General features: G+C 42.1%; 1 protein-coding gene and 1 non-coding gene across 8 annotated transcripts in view; one reads left to right on the top strand and one right to left on the bottom strand.

Moving 5' to 3' along the window:
- Positions 1 to 21,301, top strand: part of OCLN (occludin) — a 46,063-nt gene that overhangs the window by 11,840 nt on the left and 12,922 nt on the right. For 5 of the 7 annotated variants that reach the window (XM_028139607.2, XM_008161901.3, XM_028139608.2 and 2 more), the window contains exons 3-5: positions 1,493 to 2,168; positions 4,860 to 5,021; positions 17,571 to 17,716. In XM_028139607.2, coding sequence (XP_027995408.1) covers positions 1,493 to 2,168; positions 4,860 to 5,021; positions 17,571 to 17,716 — 984 coding nt within the window. The remainder of the gene's footprint in view (positions 1 to 1,492; positions 2,169 to 4,859; positions 5,022 to 17,570; positions 17,717 to 21,301) is intronic. The other 2 variants (XM_054715192.1, XM_054715191.1) reach the window with 2 other exon arrangements.
- On the bottom strand, positions 14,419 to 14,530 carry LOC114230204 (U6 spliceosomal RNA). Its single transcript, XR_003616066.2, has one exon. It is a non-coding gene; the product is annotated as a U6 spliceosomal RNA (small nuclear RNA).

Below are 21,301 nucleotides of genomic sequence, written 5' to 3'. Positions count from 1 at the left end.
TCAGTTTGGGAATTGAATTTTGTCTCCCAAGGCATGCAGTTCTTAAATTCGGTCTGTCCACACATCAGTGTGCCTTTCGCAAGCCATGTTTATGCATCAATTACTGGAGTTTGCAAGAGATTTTTATAAAGGAGACTCAAGATCCAATTAGGCATCACCCTGATGAGCCCTCGTTACATATTTGATTTATTTATAACACCATAACTAATTATAGATCATGTAGGGACTAATGTCTTCCGGCCCTGATAGAGACTCAGCTCTGGGAGGATCCTGGACCGAGACTGTGCTGTTCATTGTTGTATCCCCAGTACCGAGCACAGTGCCGGCCTGGTTCCAGGAAATAGCTGTCAGTTGAATAATGAATGAATGTGCCTTCTTAGGAGAGTGAGGCTACCAGGAATTGCACGTGTGCATCGGTAGGTCATTATAGGTGTCATGTCTGAATGCACTGCTCTCAAGACACACACAGGCAAAAGGGTTGACACCATTGTTTTCAACTTCATGGGTTCCATCCCCAGGCATCATGGTTTAACTGGTATGAAGTTCTCCATCTGGGGATTTTGCACATTCCCAGGTGATTCTAACATGGAGCAAAATTTGAGAACTTCTGTTCCATACATAGAAACTAGAGCAGTGATTCTCAAGCTATGGTTCCCAGACCAACAGCACCCGCAGCACCGGGAGAAGTGTCCGACCCCAGATCTGCAGACCCAGCCACTTCTGGGGTGGAGGCCCACAAGCCCTCCAGGGGATTGTGATGCATCGTTATCTTTACTGTTCAGTGGGTATCTGAGTCACTGCAGGCTGATAGAACAAAGGACTATAGACTGGGTAGCTCCTGAACAACAGACGTTTATTTCATTTCTGGAGGCTGGAATTCCAAGATGGGGTGTCCACATTTTCAGGTCCTGGTGAAGGCCCTCTTCCGACTTGTAGACTGCCAACTTCTAGTTGAGTCCTCACTTCGTGGGAAAGGTGAGAGAGCTCTCTGAGATCTTTTTTTTCCCCCTCTAATATATTTTATTGATTTTTTTACAGAGAGGAAGGGAGAGGGATAGAGAGTTAGAAACATCGATCAGCTACCTCCTGCACACCTCCTACTGGGGATGTGCTCTTGACCGGAATTGAACCTGGGACCGTTCAGTCCGCAGGCTGACGCTCTATTCACTGAGCCAAACCAGTTAGGGCCTGAGATCTTTTTTATAAGAGCATTATTCCCATTCATGAGGGCTCTACCTCATGACCTCATTTCCTCCCAAAGGCCCCACCTCCTAATACCATCACACGAGGATTTAGGATGCTGACATTTTAATTTTGGGGGACACGTAAATTGCCCGATGGCAGTTGGGGCAGTACTAACAATAGGGTTTTTGTTTGTTTGTTTTATTATTTTTGGCCAATGGTTTATTTAAGTTATTCTAGGTATTTTATACTTTCTTTCCGCTTACCTCCAAAAAGTGCTAACTTGAAATTGTTTTCATGTGCATTTCAGCAAACCAAGTCATTACGCACCAAGCAATGACATGTACGGTGGAGAGATGCATGTTCGACCAATGCTCTCTCATACGGCGTATTCTTTCTACCCAGAAGATGAAATTCTTCACTTCTACAAATGGACCTCTCCTCCAGGAGTGATTCGGATTCTGTCCATGATCATTATTGTGCTGTGCATTGCCATATTTGCCTGTGTCGCCTCCACACTTGGCTGGGACAGAGGCTATGGGAGCAGCATCCTAGGAGGTGGCATAGGCTACCCTTATGCTGGAAGTGGCTTTGGAAGCTTCGGAAATGGCTACGGTTATGGCTACGGTTATGGCTACGGAACAGGCTATACAGATCCAAGAGCGGCAAAGGGCTTCCTAATATCCATGGCTGCCTTTTGTTTCATTGCTGCGTTGGTGATATTTGTTACCAGTGTTATAAGATCTGAAATATCTAGAACAAGAAGATATTACCTGACTGTGATAATAGTGAGTGCTATCCTGGGCTTCATGGTGTTTATTGCCACAATCGTCTACATAATGGGAGTCAATCCAACTGCCCAGGCTTCTGGATCTATGTATGGTTCACAGATTATTGCCCTCTGCAACCAGTTTTATTCACCTACAACTTCTGGGATGTACGTGGATCAGTATTTGTATCACTACTGTGTGGTGGATCCCCAGGAGGTATGAGCAATTTTATTTTTTCACACCTTGCGTCAGAGGCTCTCAACTCAGGATGCTAATAATAGAACCACGTTGGGGACTTTTAAACAATATTGTTGCCAAGACCCCACTTCTATTTTAATCAGACTCTGGGAGAAGGGCTAGGTGTCATTATTGAGATGTAATTAACATACCACATAATTCATCCAGTTAGAGTTCAGTTTGTTGGTTTTTTAGTATATTCACAGAGTTGTGCGACCATCACCACAATCAACACTTTCACTTTTCCCCAAAGAACATTTCACTAATTCATACAGTCCGTTGTCATTTCCCTAACTCTTCCCAGACCTATTCTATAGATTTGCCTATTCTGGATTTTATATAAACAGAATCCCACAATACATATGCAGTTTTTTATGATTGACTTCATTTAGCACAATGTTTTTAAGGTTCATGTTGTAGCAGGCACCGGTACTTCATTCCTTTTTATTGCTGAATAATAGTCCTTTATTTGGATATACCAAATTTTTTTATTCATCAGTTGATGGGCATATGGGCTAATTCCATATTGGCTGTTATGAATAATGCTCTGAACATTTGTGTGTAAGTTTTTTGTGTGAACCTGTGTTTTAATTTCTCTTGACTCTGTCTAGGGGTGGAATTGCTGAGTCTTATGGTGACTTTGTGCTTAACCTTCTGAGGAACTGCCAGACTTTTCCAAAGTGGTTATATTACTTTAAATTTACCAGAAACATATAGGATTCCAGTTTATGCACATTCTCACCAACAGTGTTTTTGTCTGTCTGATTCCAGCCATGCTAATGGGTGTGAAGCGCACCTCATTTTGGTTTGGATTTGCGTTTCTTTGACAGCTAATGAATGATGTTGAGCTTGTTTTCTTTGTGCATATATCTTCTTTGGAGAAATGGCTATTAGAATCTGTCAATTTTTTAATTGGGCTACTTGTATTTTTATTATTGAGTTGTAATACCTCTTTATATATCTGAATATAAGTCCCTTATAGATGTGTGATTTGCAAGTATTTTCTCTCATTTTATCATTTTCATTTCACTTGCTGTATATTGTTCTATTGTTCTCTGCACAAAAGCCTTTCATTTTGATGAGTTTTGATTTTTTCTTTTGTTTGTGCTTTTGGTGTCATATCTAAGAACACGTGACCTAATTCAGAGTCACAAAGATTTACTCCTGTGTTTTCTTCTAAGACTTAATTTTAGCTCTTTCAGTTAGGTCTGTGATCCATTCAGTTAGGACATAGTATAAGGAAGGAGTCTAACATTCTTTGCGCAGTTGTATTGGTATTATATATTGAAAGGACTATTTCACCATTAAATTGTCCATGCCTTAGTCAAAAATGAATTGACAATAAATGTCAGGATTTATTTCTAAACTCTCAATTTGATTCCATTCATCTATATTTTTATCCTTATGCTAGTACCTCACTATCTTGATTACTGTAGCTTTTTATGTTTTGAAATCAGGAAGTGGGAGTTTGCTAATTTTGTTCTTTTTCAAGATCATTTTGGCTAAGTTTTGGGTCCCTTGTGTTTTCATATGAATTTTGGGATCAGCTTGTAAATTTCTGGAGGAAAAAAAAGCCAGCTAGAATTTTGAAGGATTACATTGAATCTGTAGATCGATTTGGGGAATATTGTCATCTTTACATCAAGTCTACTAATACATGAACATTGTATGTCTTTCCATTTACTTGGGTCATCTTTAATTTCTTTCAAAAGTGTTTTTTACGTTTTAGAGTGTAAGCCAGTATTTTTAAAAGCTATCCAGGTGACTCAAATGTGCAGGTGGGGTAGAGAAAACCCTGCCTTCAGTAGCCATGAGTCACCCCCTAATTATATTCAGAAAATGTTTCTGGGTTACTAACTGACTCAGGAATTCTCATTCTTTTGCCTCTTTTGAAGTCTGAAATGTTTTCCTGCAATAGTAGGTTTTCAGAATGTTTGTGGTTGACATTCAGATGTATCTGTGGTTCACAGGGCTGAGGGTCAGTACTCCTATCTCACCACAGCCCCATCCTTTTTAGTCCTCTGACTACCCAAACCTGTATTCTTTGAGAAAGGGTATCACTGTTAGATAGCTGCGGAGAGATCCTCCTGCTACCCATATATCCAGGGCAGAGTCCTGGTGCCTCAACTCCAGGTGCCTCTGGGCCAGCGTACCACTGAACACATCTTCCAGGCACTGGGAGAACAGTCATGGGTAGGGTTTCCTGGTCACAGAGCCCTTTCTACTAAGTAGATGAAAGACTCCAAAACAGAAAAACCTGCCAGACTAAATGAATCCTCAGTCAGGTTCCTCTAATTTACAGCTCGGTTAGATTATGTCTGCATAATGAACGGTAAGGCCCATCCTCTGTAAAATACGGCCCCTTGGTGCTCAAGCTTTAGTTGGGAATAGTTTCCTGTAAAATTCTGAAATGGGGATGATGATAGTACCTAACGTTAATGAACTGTTTTCTGAGGATGGAATTAAGGGGTGTGTGTTTTGCTAGCGTTAACTAGTATGGGTAGGTTTTATAGTTCTAAAATGCAGCCATTTGTATCAGTTTCATATCAGTTAAGTCACAGATATTTAGTAGGGTATTTGTAAAGTGTGGATTAGGTACTTGGCAGAGGGTGCATTGAGCTGAAGTAAGCAATTAAAATGTAACGATATCATTATCTTCACTCTCTTTAGGCCATTGCCATTGTGCTGGGATTCATGGTTATTGTGGCTTTTGCTTTAATAATATTCTTTGCTGTGAAAACTCGAAGGAAGATGGACCAGTATGACAAGTCGAATATTTTGTGGGACAAGGAGCCTGTTTATGATGAGCAGCCCCCCAATGTTGAAGAGTGGGTAAGTATTAAAAAAATCAGCAAGCATCCAATCTTTCATTAAACCCCTAGGTTTCTGTCTCTGAACTTGACCGTTAGTGCTTTGTGAAACTCTGTTCTTAGAATTACTGTCTATGTTGCAAAAGGTTTGGTCTCAGGTTTTACTTTAAGAAGGTGGGATAAGTAGAAATTATTTTACTACAAGGTAAAAATCAGGTTTCCATTTTCAAGAAGTAGATCTAGGCACTGAAAATGGATTGATTCTCAAGTAATCATGTGAAAAAATAAATAAACTAGTCATGTAGAAGGAATTAACACAACTCCCCACCCCCACCCAGTCACCTTTTACTTTCCTGCTTATCCTTTGGAGGGAAACACTATTACCCAGGGTACTCCCTGGGATCAAGATTGCCAAAAGGTGTTTTTGGAGTGGTAGCAGGTGGCAGACTTAAACTTTTTACGTGGAGAACAGCCTGGTGAATCACAGTGTCTGGTTCTGCACTAATATTCACAGTATCTATGAACTACTTAACGAGGCCGAGAGAGATTAGAGCAATTTCCTTTTTTGTATATACTGTTAACCCACTGGTAGGTAGCTTCCTGTGTGATATGATTTGCTGAAAGCTCACAAAGTCCCTCTCTTCAAAAGTATCTCCCCAATGCATGTTATTGAAAACCTAACCTGTCTTTAGAGATGTTTGGAGTAAGGCTTTGTTTCTTAGAAATCCTCTGTTAGGATGAAGTTGGGAACAACCCCAGAAACGGCCATCATAGGGTTCTTTGAGCAGATTGATTGCTTTTACGAGGGTTAGTTGAGAATCCTGGACGCTGGTTCCAGGATAGGATTTTTTATTTACTTATTTGTTGGCTGGTGGGAGGTCAGTGGAAAGGGCTAAGGGTGGGTACTGCTGGTCAGGGGTAAAGATATTGATCATCCCGAAGGCTCCTTTAGCTGTAGCGTCGCATACATCTTGTGTTGGAAGAATTCTAGAAATGTAGATGAAAGGTATATTTTTACTGATTTTTACAGAGAGAGGAGGGAGAGGAAGAGAGAGAGAAACATCAATGTGAGAGAGAAACATTGATTGGTTGCCTTCTGTGTGTCCTGACCAGGATCGAACCTGCAATCTGATTAAGTGCCCTGAGTGGGAATTGAACCCGAAAACTTTTTGGTGCACGAGGCAGTGCTCCAACCGAACACGGTCCAGGGTTGATTTTTTTTTTTTTTTTTTTAGTTAAAGAGCAAAAATTAAGCAGTCTTAGGAAAGTCAGGAGGTGGGGTATATGCCGTGGAAATGATAGTTCTATGTCCCTGCCCTTGAAGAAATCCTCTGTTAGGATGGATTGTTCTTTGTCCCTCCTCAGTTTTTCCACCCATAAAGTGTGAAGGTGTTAGGGAATGTTTTCCTTTAACCTTTAGCCCCAGGCAAGGCCAACGCAGATGGAATAGGACAGTCTATTGTGAACTATGAAGTAAATGTTTCTTGGGAGTTTCTGGGCGTGTCAGTTTTCACTGGCTGTTGGATTTATTTACTTAAGGTTTCGAGAGCCTTAAAAAAAAAAAAAAAACTGACTTAAGAGAGACCAGAGCCAGTAATAATAGAGTCCCAGTGAACTTTGGGCTCTCGTCTGATTTTACTGTCATGAATGTTTAGTCAGTTCCAGGTGCTTTTGATAATTTGGCAAAGGCTAATCATAACCTACAGAGGTGACGATGATGATGAAGTGGAAAGGATTTAGCTTATGAAAAGGCATTATTTTTATAATGCTTCCTCACTGAATCTCTAGAAAAATTGATAGCCCAGACTAGGCTGTTTGATGTATACTTAATGGTTTCTCTGTAGAAATAACTTTCGCTGTATGAAACTTAAAGAATCATCTGATAAATAGCAGGTATACAATTTTGGCATGCTAGTGTTTTATGTGATACTTGCAAATTCTTCATTTCTTTTCCCTTTCCCTTCTTTTCTCCAATTGAACGGCATAAGGAAGGCTAGTATTTGAAACTAGAAGTCTGGTGCACGAAATTTGTGAACTCAGAGGGAGGGGGGGGTCCCGCAGCCCAGGCTGCGCCCTCTCTCAGTCCAGGAGCTCTGCGATCAATTGCCCTGCAGAGGGAGGACCCGCTGGTCAGCCTGCTGGGCCTCCCTCTGCGGGGTGATCGATCACAGAGCCCCTGACCCATCGCCCTGCAGAGGGTGGCCTGGGCCTCCCTCTTTGGGGTGATCATGGAGCCCCCACGATTGATTGCCCTGCTGGCCGGTGACCTAGGCCTCCCTCTGCGGGGCGATCATGGGAAGATGGTGCCCTGCCCCCCCACCCCAACCAATTGCATTGCACCCACCTTGGCTGGCCTGGTGCCAGTGTGTGTCATAGCGTGGTTGTCCGGACAGCTGTTTGGCCGTTTGGTCGATTTGCATATTACACTTTTATTATTATAAATAAGCTACTTAGAGGTGGTTTTAGCCACAGGTGTATTGCTTTTCCTTTCATTCTCCCCTCACCTGCCCAAGTTTGCTTTGCTAAACTCAAAACCAGCACCTACGACCTTGCACCCTTGATTTCCCACCTTCTGTTGTTCAGCAGATGAGCATCCAGCCCTCTGCTGTCTCAGGAGTATTTGATCTATACATAGATGTATATTTCAGTGTGTTCTTGGGAGGGGCAAGTTCGGCATCCTCCTACGCTGTCACCATCTTGGACCTCCTCAGGAAATGTGCAACTTTCTAATTTCCTGTCTCTGAATCTTTAGCACAATGGTTTCTCTGCCTTCCTAGGGAATTTTAGTTTGTTTTTTTTTTCTACCTCCCCTTTCTGTATATCTTGTACTTTGTAAAATAAACAGACCATGTTTGCATACTGGGTGTTAACCTAGTTCTTTGAAGTTCACTTAAGTTTGTGCCAACATTGTTGTATTTTAAATGTTTAAAGGTCCTTTTAATAAATATACAGGCCTTTATTTTTTCTGTGTGTCCTCAAACCCCAGAACTAATGGGTACTTTTTCTGAATGAAAGTACAATCAGTCATTGATGAACGATGGGGATAAGTTTTGAGAAATGCGCCTTAGGCGATTTCATCATTGTGAACATCGTAGTGTAGACTTACTCAGACCTCGATAGTATAGCTTACTGCACATCCAGGCTACATGGTATAACCTATTACTTCTAGGCTACAAGCCTGAACAGCATGTTTCTGTACAAAACACGGTATTAATTAAATCAGTTACGAGAGACAGTGCAATCAAGAGACACAGCAAATGCAAGATCTCTGAGGCTCCTGCCAACAAAACACAGCATACTGTTCTACAGCAAACATTGTTTTATAAGTAGAAAGAAGACACTCAAATAACAATAAAAAGTATAGTGTTGTAACTAAATAAACCATCAACATTGTTGTTTATTATCAGGTATTTTGTACTGTACATAATTCGGTGTAAAGGTATGTGCTATACCTTTATACAGCTAGCAGTGCATAGTTTTCTTTACACCACAGCGTCATCACAAACACGTGAGTAATGCATTTCACTACAGTGTTACAAGTCACTAGGTGATAGAAAGTTTTCAACTCCATCACAATCTTCCAGGCTAGCCACCTTGTTATTACCCTAACTGCAGTACTGCTGTATGGACTCTCATAGGAGAAACTGAGGTTTGCAGATGACTTAAGTAATTTGTCTCAGACTTGACATTCTAATCTGCGGGGCAAGTATTATGTTTGCTGTTATAACTTGTATTTGTTGGTGTGTATGTGTTTGTGTCTTTTTTCCCTCTGAGACCCAGTTTTCTTTGTCAGTAGAATTGGAGAAAATAGTATATTTTCGATCCATAGTTGGGAATCTGCGTATGGGGAGGGTCAACTTAAGTTTTACATGGGGTCTGGCACTCCTAAACCCTGCATTGCTCAAGGGTCAACTGTACTGAGTATAACTAACAGATTAGAATGATAATATATATGTAAAATGCTTATCTCTACTACAGATCAGCATACCAGCTATCAATGAGTATTTCTGCATGTCTGCTAATTTGCACCTTTTCTTGTTATTGCCACATGATTATGTCAGAAGCAGGTATAGGCTAAGTTTGGAGAGAGCATGCCATAAGTTTGTTTCTCCATTGTTACCAAGTAGTAATTTGTTTTAAAAGATTCTATTTTTAGCCCTGGCCAGAGTGGCTCAGTTGGTTGGCCATCATCCTGTGCACCAAAAGGTTGCCAGTTAGATTCACGGTCAGGGCACATGCCTGGGTTTCGGGTTAGATCCCCAGTAAGGGGCGTGCAGGAGGCAGCCCATTGGTGTTTCACTCTCACATTGATGTTTCTCTCCTCACTTCCTCTCTCTCAAAATTAATTTTTAAAAAATCTTTTTAAAACATATTTTTAAGTAGGAAATACTTAAAGCTAAGTTTGTTATCTAGGTAGCTTTATTTCTAGAAGTTTCTAAGCCTTTGACATTGTGATGCAACATTTATGCAGCATTGCTCCCAGGATTTACCTGACAAGGTAGGAGCTAGTGAGGATGAGCTGGCTGGGTGTGGAGAAGGGACAGGGTTCCTGATTGTTCTTTGTGGTGATGAAGACTGTCACTTTGTCTGTTTATTTAATAGGTTCCTCACGTATAAATGGGGAAAATACAAGATCCACCTACAGATTTGCTGGTTCTGTAACAATTAAAGGGCTTAGGTCAGTCTGGACCAGCGCATATTTTATTAATGCCCAATAGTAGTAATAATATTTTATTAATGCCCTAGAGTAGTAATTGTTAGCATTTGCAATGATGAGTGTGAATAAGGGAACTTGGCTAAGAGGACCCAAAATGTAAGTACATTTAATATTGGTTGCAGTTTAACTTAATTTTCCTCTTACTTGTAAGCTTATAAGCTAGCTACAAGTTATGATAAAAACATTTTTTTTTCTTTTCTGAAGGGATATAGGCAGACCCTGAATAACATCTCCTTGTACACAGGATGGGGGAAACAGATATGGATGGGGTAGGTGACTGGGACTGAGCAGTGGTGGTAATCAGCATTAGACATCTGAAGAAATTTGAATAGCTTTCGTCTGTTGTTGTTAATCCTCACCCAAGGATGTTTTTCCCATTGATTTTTAGAGAGAGTAGAAGGGAGGAGGGGAAGAGAGAGAGAAACATCAATGTGAGAGAGACACATCGATTGGTTGCCTCTCGCACATGCCTGGGCTGGGACTATGGATTGAACCTGCAACCCAAGTATGTGCCCTTGACCAGGAATCAAAACTGAGACCCTTCGGAGCACCCGCCCACACTCCAGCTGCTGAGCTACATGGGCTAGGGCTGAATAGCTTTTTAACCCTTTGCACTCGCTTGCTTTTTTCTCGATTCCTTTATTCTACTCGGGATTTAATTTTTTAAATACCCCAGATTTTACAAAGCGTGGCAGTAGAATAAAAAACTGGAGTTTCTTTTCATACAAACTTATTTATTTGGATTTTTTTATATTTCAAATTATTGATACATTCAAAGAGTAATTTTAATCTCGACATCTGAGTGCAAAAGGTTAATTTTCAGCCACTACAAGCATTCTTTAATGTAAAAGCAGTCATTTTACAGGGCTTCCGACTATGGGTGTGCTATATTGGTATATACTGTTACTTGTGGCCTCAGGTGAGTCAAAATGAAACAAAAGTGGAAGTGCCCTATCTGGCTACTGACTTTTAGAACCCACCAGCACAGAGTACTGAGGCCCTGTCTGTCCGGCACCCCTGTGAGTGAAAAGGGGTGGGTGGGCGAGCAGGCCAGGGCATCCCCGGAGCCGGGTTAAGAGTTGTAATGGAAGATGCAGTAGGAGGTGGAGTATGTGGTGAAGCTGGTGATGCCGTTGTGGCTCTCTGAAAGCAGGAATTCCTAGATTTCAAGCACTACTTAGAACTAGTGATAGGTGATAGTATAATGGTCCAGATGGGGCAGTTGTCTGCCTTGGTCAGTGGTTCTCAAACCTTACAAGCATCAGAATCACCTGAAGGAATGGTTAAAACAGCTTGCTGGGCCCCCACCCCCAGAATTCCTCATTCAGTAGCTCTGGAATGGTGCCTGGGAGCCTGCATTTCTAATGAGTTTCCCAAGTAACGTGGATGCTGCTGGTCTGGGGACCACACTTTGGGAACCGCTGCCCTGCAGAGCCGCGCTGCGCTGAGTTACGGTAGGCACGGGGCCCTTTCCGCATCACGGTAACATTGTACCGAGTCCTGGAGGAAACAAGGGGATTTGGAACCCCAGATGGTGACTGACCACAGGCTCAGAGAACTAAGGTGTCCCGGGCCCTGTGGCATACCTGTTGGGGAGCGCCGGCATAAGGTGCCTGAGTATTGAAATACAGTCCGCACCAGGACTTCCGTTTCTAGAGCAAGGAGGCCTTGAATGTTATCACTCACTGAGGATAAGGTTTCTCCAGCTCACCCTCTTCCAAAGCTCTGTTAACAGTTCATCGACTCCTAGGGAGCTTCAGAATTCATCTTTGTTGGTATATGTTAGTATTTCCCAACGGGCAGCATGAACTTCGGTTGGGGACACTGTGCTTGCTAACTCCCCAGTGCCATCTGATCAACAGTAAGTGAATCAGACAGGGCTCAAACCTGGGCTCAAACCTGGTCCGCGAGCTCTTCATTTGTGGGATTAGTGCATTTGGGAACGTCTGCCTTCAGGAGGCCCAGGGTGGAGAAAAGTCTGAGGGAACTTTCCAGAGGCAAGTTTGAGGCTCCTGTTGGGGGGAGCATCTTGTGGGTATAATCTCAGAAAACAGGAAAAACAAGTTGGGCCACGTCCCGGTCTGAAAGTGGACGCAGGTTGTAAAACTGGAGATGGTACTTTCAGATTAAGGGACTCCTCCCTCTGGTGTCTGTTCTTTCTCCACTGTAATTACCAAGCAGGAAAGGCCCTTCTGTTCCCCTTCTGAGGGTGCTGGTTCTACACTCGGACCTAAACAAAGGCACCTGGAGACTGAAGCACAGATTCACAGTAATTTTGTGTCAGAAGCTGCTTTTGCTTTTGTCTAACAGGCAAGGAAGGCTCTTCAAAATGGATTTACCTCACATCTCATGAGGGTGTGGTGAGGAGTTGAGGCAAAGAGAATGACTCCATTTGTTACAGGGACTAGTACTGATTAGATAGGCACCCCAAGCCGTATTTAAATTACTGAGGTTGCAGTTTGTTAAGTGAGAAAGCGTTGGCCTTTGGCGCCAATCGGACTAGGGTTCAAATCCCCTGTCTACCACATCACCTTCGGTGTGACCTTGAGCAAATTAATCATAGAGGCTCAATTTCCTCCATCTGAAAGTGGAGATAATTGTATCTACTCGGGCAGTGGTGAGGAATAGACAGGTCATAAATACATAACAGGTGAACTTTCCTCTTGTTCTTAGAGGCAGGTGACCTGTCAGATTGCTACGTGAGTTGGATGCAGGTGGAGCCTGCCTCTTTTCCCTTCTGTGAACTGGGGATGAGGACGGGATGAAGAGCAACATGGGGAATGGCTGTGAAATCTCCTTTTTGCTTGTACTAATTCCAAATGACATATGAAGTTGTTTTGTATGGAAAGAAGTGGTTTCCCCAAACTGTGTTTTAGGGGAGAAAAGATTTTCTTTCAAAGGGCCCTAGAACAGTCTTTTTTAAATCCCATCTGTGACTTAGAAGGGTCAGGGTGAGAGGCTGGGCATGAGTCAATAGCCTTCCCACACAGGACTGAGTACATCTGTCTTGGTGCCCCCGCCTACCCCCCCCGCCCCGCCCCCCCAAGGAAGGCACAATGCTGACAGGGTTTGGAGGAGGGTTGAATAGAGCCACCCTCTGTTCTCCCTACAGGGATTTAGGATATTTTCATGAATTCTCCAAGGAGTGTTAGAGGTGGTTACAAAGGTGTGTTTTTTCCCCCCACAAGCGGCATAATCAGAACTCTTCTTATGAGTAGAATTAAATTTTGTCCTCATAATTACCTCTTGTGAAGACTTTTTGGAATTATTTTATTTGAATTTATTTCACGTTGACATTTCAGAAACACTTTTGTTCTTCTCTGGATTGACACACGCATCTTAGTAAAACTTCTCCTGTGCCTCACCCGGAGTAGTTATTCATATTCCTTAAACAAGGTGGGTGTGAGTGCTTGTCCCTTTGGAATATGGTCTCCAGAGTGAGTCTGAGTCAGTTTTTTGGTTGCTTAGGTGTCTTTTTCCTCAGATGTCTTTCCTTCTGTTGTCTTATCTTTCCCTTCCGCAGTCTGTATGTGGGGTGTGGGTGCCACTAGGACCAGGACTCCTCCAGCAGATCCCAGATAAGGGAAGCCGGTTGGGCCCTGCTGGGTGGATTTCTGCTGCCTGCAGCTCGCCTGCTTCCCCCTTCACGTGGGTCTCCTCCCCTCTGCAAGGCCCTGGAGGGAGGGGCACTGGGTAGCCTCCCAGGCTCCTCTGTGCTTCAGAGCAACAATTGCAGCATTTGGTTTCTGGAATGATTGGCACTCAAACTTTTCCTCTCCGTACTTAGTAGAAGCCAAGTCTTTCTTAATTTGTGTTTTCACTTCTGCTTCTAATTTCCCAGAGCTGCCCCAAGGTACTTGAGGAAAACTGTTCACCATTTGCTGCTTAGAATTAAGCCTAGCTTTTCCCCAGGTTCTAAAACTTTAAGCAGATTTTATTACAGTTATTAAAATGGTGGGGTTTTGTTTGTGTGTGGGGTTTTTTAAAAAACAACTTTTAACTACATCATTGAGTCTTGTGGGCTGGCTGGGTGGGGTTCCTATCAATAATAACCGTGAAGCTCAGAAATCCTTTTTGTCCGAATAGGACGCACAGGTTGAGGACTCCCTATAGAAATTACTCATACCTGGTCACTCCACACTGGGGCTTCCCCCTTCCTTCTCCTGTCCTTTCAGAGCAGCAGGTTTGTACTCATTTTGCATGGGTACTATGAGAAAAAGTAGTATTTTAGCTTTTTTTTTTTTTCATAAAAAATAAAGTATAAAAAGGAAAAATATGACCTTACTCTTTATTTTATAAATATATTTTACCTCTGCCTTTATACCCTTAAGCTCATTTTAAGGACATGGTCTGCTTTTTATTCTTCTATGAGTCTGTATTGGGATTTTAAAAAAATTAAATTTATTGGGGTGAGCCCTGGCTGGGTGGCTCAGTTGCTTAGAGCATCGTCCCAATACACCAAGGTTGCAGGATTGATCCCTGGTCAGGGCACATACAAGAATCAACCAGTGAATGCATAAATAAGTGGAACAACAAATTGATGTTTCTCTCTCTTCCTCTCTCTCAAATCAATAAAAATAATAAATAAAAAATTTATTGGGGGGACATTGGTTAATAACATCTTACAGATTTCAAGCGTACAATTCTATATACATCATCTGTATATTGCATTGTGTGCTTGACATGCTTGGCTGGGGATTTTTAAAAATGTGAACCTGTCACAGATGTGCATGCCATCCCTTTGCAGAGACCATGCTCATAATGAATTTTCTTTGTATTATTCCAGTTTTAGTATATGCTCTGCCAAAACAAACAGTACCTTGGAATTTTTTGTGCATACGTATAAAAAAGGTTAAAGTAACCAAAGACCTGCTGGAGGGTGAAGTCAGTGGACGAGTTAGTCCTGTCCTGCTAAGAGATAAAGTCAGCGCAGAGCAGCTCATTTAGTGCGATGTTTGGGTATCCACAATGTAGAGCAGCAGTAAGTGAGATAACCTCTGTGCAGCAAACTCTGGGTTCCTGATTTGTGCCAGGTACTGTGCTGGGCTTTGGAGACCCAAAGAGAAGGCAGGAGACTGCCCCGGGAGAGGTGGTGGATTGTAGCAGAGGCTTTCCAGTGAGCCCTGGGTTTAAATTCCACATTACCATTTACTAGGTATAGGTCTCTGGGAAAGTTGTCTGGCTCTCTGAACCATAGCTTCCTCATTTCTGAAAAAGGAATCATAGTATTTACCTCTAAGGTTGTGCTTACTAAATAATGTATGAGTTCAGTATCTGGCACATTGTAAGCAGGCAGACAGGGGTGGCTTTTAGAACAGTCGACTGCCTGCTGAAGTTAGAGATACGGGAGCAAGCCATTCTACTGCGTGTAAACAATTGTTCCCACAGTGCGTAAGGCTGTGGTGGGTGGGAGGTTTGTGTGCCCAGGTGCTTGAGGAGATGGGAGGACAGATAGATGCCTCACCCAGCAGGGACACAGGTGGAAGGCCTCCAGGAGGTAGTGGCATTACTACTCCTTGGTAGTGAGCCAAGACTTGAAGCCCAATTAAGGATTAGCTGGCAAAGAAAGGAGGAAGGACATTCCATTCCAGGCAGTACGAAGTCTCTACGGGGACACCCAGGCACCTTTTGTCAAGTCTTGGTTTCTGGTTAGTCAGAGTCAGTAGGAGATCTCCAAGCTTGGAGCCTCTGCTAAAGTTGTGAAGGGGAAAGAACCTGGAGGAGTGTTACATGGGTTGTAAAGAAAAGGAAGTCTTTTAAAACTCTGAAGTCTCCGGAATAAGAATAGGCCTTTGTCAAGGCCTGAGGAATTCTTCTGGGGAGCCAAGAATGGTTCCCACCCGCGCCCCCTGTGGTGGGATCTAAGCACACTCCTTGGCAACCCACCCACCGGTTTCCCAGTTGCTGCCAAACTCCACTCCAGGAGGAAATGATTCCATTCTTTTCTGACTCACAGGACTATCAAACAATCAAGAAGACCTCTATGGCCTTAGAGGGGTGGGTAAATAAATATTTCGGGCTGTGATAGTGCAGTGATAGGAAAAGAACAGGTCATGTTGTAATGCTGTGCTTAACTGGAAACAAGGTGTCAAGTGTGTGTGTTGCAAGGAAATACACTGGGAAACAAGATGTCAAGGGGGTGTGTTGCAAGGAAATTCACTGTATTGATACTGAACCTGATTGCAAGGATGCATAATAGCAAAATAATCCAACGAAAAGTCTGCTGTCACATTCAAATGCTTATAAAATTCTTTGTTTAGATCCAATGGCTTTAATTCCAAAACCCAGCATCTTCCGAGTTTTTACTGTGTTCATAAAGGCACTGTGCTAAATGTGATACCTTGTCATGTCACTTAATTGTCAAAACAACTTTATGAAGTAAGAAGCTTCTGCATTTCACCCTAACTGGTTTGGCTCAGTGGATAGAGCGTCGGCCTTCGGACTGAAGGGTCCCAGGTTCGATTCTGGTCAAGGGCATGTACCTTGGTTGCAGGCACATCCCCAGTGGGGAGGTGTGCAGGAGGCAGCTGATCGATGTTTCTCTCTCATCGATGTTTCTAACTCTCTATCCCGCTCCCTTACTCTCTGTAAAAAAATCAATAAAATATATTTTTTAAAAAAGAAGAAGAAGAAGCTTCTGCATTTCTTCCAGATGAGCAGACTGAGGCTTTCTAGAATTTATATTTGGCAGATCTGGAGTAAACCCAGATAATCTGATGCTATCACCAAGCTAAAGTAGTCCCACCCTACCTAATTTTGAAAAGTTGTTCTTTTTCTCAGAAATAGTTTATGGAGTTTTAAAATTTTATTTATGGATTGATTTGAGAAAGAGAGGAAAAAACACATTGAATTGTTGTTCCACTTATTTATGCATTCATTGATTGATTCTTGTATGTGCATTGACCAGGGGTGGAAACCTGCAATCTTGGCTTATCGGGACAACTAACCAACTGAGCTACAGCTAGGGCCTATGGAGTTATTTTTAATGTTTTTTCCATGCTTTATTTTATTCCTTTGCTTTGAAACAACTCAAAATTTAGCAGTTACTTTTAATCAATTGTGCTAAGATTTTTAGGTGAAATTTAAAGTGTGTTGGCTCTGCTTCATGAACTCTAACAATGTTGAGAATCTAATTGTTTATGCCTATTATATTTAAAATTTTCTCCCCAAGGTTCTGTGGGAAACCTTTCAAGTTAACAAAGCATAATGTCTAATATATATTCCTTCTTAGTACAAATTCACTTACAGGAGAGCAGAGAGGGACAGCAATGATGGGACTATACTGTACAGGCTATTAATAATAGTGCATTGAGCATGTACGTTGAGGAAGAATACACTAATCTCAAAGAATTATAGCAGAAATCAGTTTGCACTTCTTAATTTCTTCTGTGGTTTTAGTGGTCCATGTTTAGGGTGAATGGGTTAAGAAGAATCAATGTCCTTTGCCCTAGCTAAGAGGTGTTCCAACTGTGGTCCTTAGAACTTGTTAGAAATGAAAATTCTCACCCTAACACAGACCTGACCTACATAAAATGAGACTAGTCTTCCTAATATGGGGGCGAAGCAATTACCAAGGATAATTATTCCACCTAAACACACCAGGATGAGAATTGGGTAATTGGGTTCTTTCTTCTTCTTTGTAATTCAGTCTGGACTTGTTAAACTAGCAATAGCACTTTTATGTGTTTGTAAAAATACTGATTTGACAGTTATCTCCAATAACAAGGCAGTCATTACAGGTTAATAGTATTTAATGAGCCCAATAAATACTAGATCGTTTTATATGTATTTTTTCTTCCCCCTTTAAATTACAGGCTAACTAATACCTGTGTCTCTTTGGGGCTGTTTCTTTAGGTTAAAAATGTTTCTGCAGGCACACAAGACATGCCTCCTCCCCCTTCGGACTACGTGGACAGAGTGTACAGTCCCGTGGCCTACTCTTCCAATGGTAAAGTGAATGACAAGCGGTTGTATCCAGAATCATCCTATAAATCAACACCGTAAGTAGCAGCTTCTTTTGATAGAATGAGTCTAAAACACTTTTATAAATCTGTTACTGTTTTGTACCATTTACCTTTAAAAAAAAAATCCAACAGTTTGCATAAAGGCTGGAGACTGATCTTTGCATTGTAGGTGGATGCCTGGGGTTACTTGGAAGGTAAGAAGGGTGGGACTGTGTGGTGGGGTCCTCTTCTTCTGAGCTGAAAATGCTTTCCTCCTGATGATTGAATAGTAAAGGTAGGTTAGGTTCTTTCACGCTAGGAAGATGGTTCTCTGCCCTAGTTCTGGTTTTGAGTTTAGGTGTGGGTAAAAGGGCATTACTGATTGATAGCAAAGCTAAGTGCATTTCTCAGTCTCTCCTTTTGCCTATAATTATTAGATCTCATTTAGAGTGCTGAATAAACACACAAAAAAATCAGGAAGCTTTGGCTAGAAATAAATGATAATAATTTACTCAAGGGTCTTAGAGTTTGCAAGCTGGAAACATATCTAGGGAAAAACCTAAAAGTGTTCTAAAGAAGAAAGAAAAGTTAAGAGTTCTTACAGTAGCCCTGGCCGGGTAAGTCAGTTGGTTAGAGCATGATCCAGATACACCAAGGTTGCAGGTTTGATCCCCCATCAGGGCAGGTACAAGTATCAACCAATGAATGCATAAGTAAGTGTTTCTCTCTCCCTCACTCTCTCTAAAAATCAATAAATAAAAATACTTAAAGTCACATCCTTAAAAATAATCAGTCCTGAGTTCTTAGCCCTCAGGCTGGTCCAGGACAGTTATCAGTCAGAGGTCAGCTGTCTGGAGGATGGGCACCAGGAGCCTGGTCATGTCCCGAGTCCTTTAGGGGTGGTTAGAGGGTTATCTGCAGGTTTGATGTGTGTCTAGGCATTATGTAGGTACTGGTTTAGGACTGGAAAGTTCAAAAGCTGAAGTTCCCAGGCAAGTTAAGATAAAAAGAATCATTTCGTCATGCCTCAACCTTCATGATGTTAAATAATTTAGTAGCTTGGTTAAAATGCCTTCATTTTATATTTTCCCTGTCTTCACTTTTTACTCAGTAGAAAGGGAGATTGCTCACTGATCAATCCTGCCCACATATATTTTTATTAAACTACTAGAGGCCCGGTGCATGGAAATTTGTGCACTTGGGGGGTAGGGGAAGTCCCTCAGCCTGGATCTGCACCCTCTTGCAGTCCAGGACCCCTCGGGAGATGTCCACGGGGGGATCAGGCCTAAGCTGGCAGTCAGACATCCCTCTGGCAGCCTGGGAGCCCTCTGGGCAGTCGCACATCCTTAGTGCTGCAGAGGAGGCAGGAGAGGCTCCTGCCGCCTCCGCTGCTGTGCTTGCAGCTGTCAGCCCGGCCCGTGGCTGAGCAGAGCACCCCCTGTGGGAGTGCACGGACCACCAGGGGGCAGCTCCTGCATTGAGCGTCTGCCCCCTTGTGGTCAGTGCACGTCATAGCGACTGGTCGTTCCAGTCATTCTGCCATTAGGGTCAATTTGCATATTACCCTTTTATTGTATAGGATAGGATTAGGCTTCATTTGAATTCAGGAATTTTGAGATCTCCTTTGCTGTGCTAGAGCCTCCATATTGCTGGTGAAGCCTCTAGGTTTTGTTATACATATAGTGTAAAAAAAACCTCAAATTGAGTTTCTGGCCTAGAGTCGGTATGCCATTATAGTTTTTGAAATGGTATCCGCATTGTGGTTTTAGTTTATCCTAAAACCTAATTCTAATTCAACCTAATTCTAATGAACTAGTGAAAAAATGGATAGTGGAAGTATTATTAAGGACTTGGATGTCATTTTTGCCTAAGGATGATAAGTTGTGTTGCTATATTTAATTCTAGAACTCCAAATTCCTTTGTAGACCAAAAAAAAAAAAAGAAACCTTCGCTTTAGTTAGTTTGATTGTTCTTAGTCACAGCTGTATCTGCTGGAAAACTTTTTGTGACTCCAAAGTTTTATTTCCACCCTGCACCCTCATTTAGTGGGACCCACTGTGAGTGCACAGTGTGGACACCTAGAGCCCCATAAGGTGACACCAGCAGCTGCGTTAATGGTGGAAGCAGTGTGAAGGCAATAGATTTATTATTGGAATGGAATTTGGAAACAGACAGGCACCTGCCTCATACCCCATCTCTGTTGCTTTGGTCTGCAGAATCAGCCTGGCTGTTCATTCCAGTTGTGAATGATTGGGAGGAAGAGCATTTTCTCTGTTCTTCTTCTCTTTGGATTTTAACAAAAACCAAAGCACTTGAAGCTATTAGGACAAAGGTACATAGTAGGGATTCAATCCTTGTGAAAGTTTTAAGCTGTGATTTATAGGACTTTCACACATGCAAAATAAATACCTATACTGCATGCAACCAGCTATGCTTCTAAATTAATTGTAAGACCTGCATGGTTCCATAGCATTCCCACGTATTGTCCCTTTTCATGAAAACCAAAATATTTTCAAATTCATTTAGGATAATTTAAAAATCTTACTTATTAAGTAAGCCAATGCATTCATAAGTAAAATTGAAGAGGGACAAAACAGACCTCTAGTTCCTCTCCCTGGAGGCAGCTGGTATTACCAGTTTCTTTTATATCCTTCCAGAGGTTATTTTTAAATAAAATATGCTGGCCAAATATGAATATTGGTGTGTCTTTTCTTTAAAAAATACTAGCATATTAAATGCCTTGTTAGCATCGTATCTTGGAGAGTGTTCATATTGATATACAAAGAGTTTACTGATCTATTTCATAGCTGCATAATATTCCAGCAGGAACTTCTTTTGTTATTCCCATATCGATGCACAGTTTCCCCCCAATGTTTTGAGATTACAAACCGCTGCAGGGAATAAACTCGCACATTTATCACTTTGCACATATGTGAATGTATCTGGAGGAAAAGTGTTAAAAGTAGAATTGCTGGACTAAAGGAAATTGCGTATTTCATTTTGATAGATGTGGTCAAACTGTATTCCATAATGGTTGTACCAGTTTATACTCCCAGCCTACACCCTAAAACTTTTTTGAAGGTCTTGGCAATGCAAATGTGATGATTAAGAACCCAGAAGGGGAGGATGGGAATGGTGCTAAGGGATACGAATGTGACAGCGAATCCCACAGCGCAGCACCTGATGTGCGCGGTAGTGATGGAAGGAACTGGCCGCCTCTGGGAAGTAATAGAAATTGTCGAGTGTTGACTGTGGCAGAGTACTGAGTGCTGTGGAGGTAGAGATGCACATTAAGTCATAGTCTGTTTTTCCGCAGGCTTCCTGAGGTGCCAAGAACCCATGAGCACCTCTCCTCCTTGCTATTGTGGTAGGCAGAGAAGGAATTGTGTCTGAGGTCCATGGTTCCTCAATACTAATATTTTCTTCCCCCAAAAGCATAACTTACATTCAGTAAAGAGCACTAATGAGTATACAGCCTGATGAATTTTCACAGATGTGAACACAGAAGTCACCACCGCTGCACCAAGAGAGACATCTCTAGCACCCCAAAAGGTCCTCTGGTGTCCTTCTGTAGGGCCCCCCCCCCATTTTGATGCCCATCACCATCTATTAGTTTAGCGTGTTATTGGAGTATTTATTTAA

Source organism: Eptesicus fuscus, chromosome 4 (genome assembly GCF_027574615.1).
Source record: "Eptesicus fuscus isolate TK198812 chromosome 4, DD_ASM_mEF_20220401, whole genome shotgun sequence".
NCBI classification, from domain to species: Eukaryota; Metazoa; Chordata; class Mammalia; order Chiroptera; family Vespertilionidae; genus Eptesicus; species Eptesicus fuscus.
Note: the sequence above shows the minus strand (reverse complement) of the source record. Positions and strands in the feature narration are given on the sequence as shown.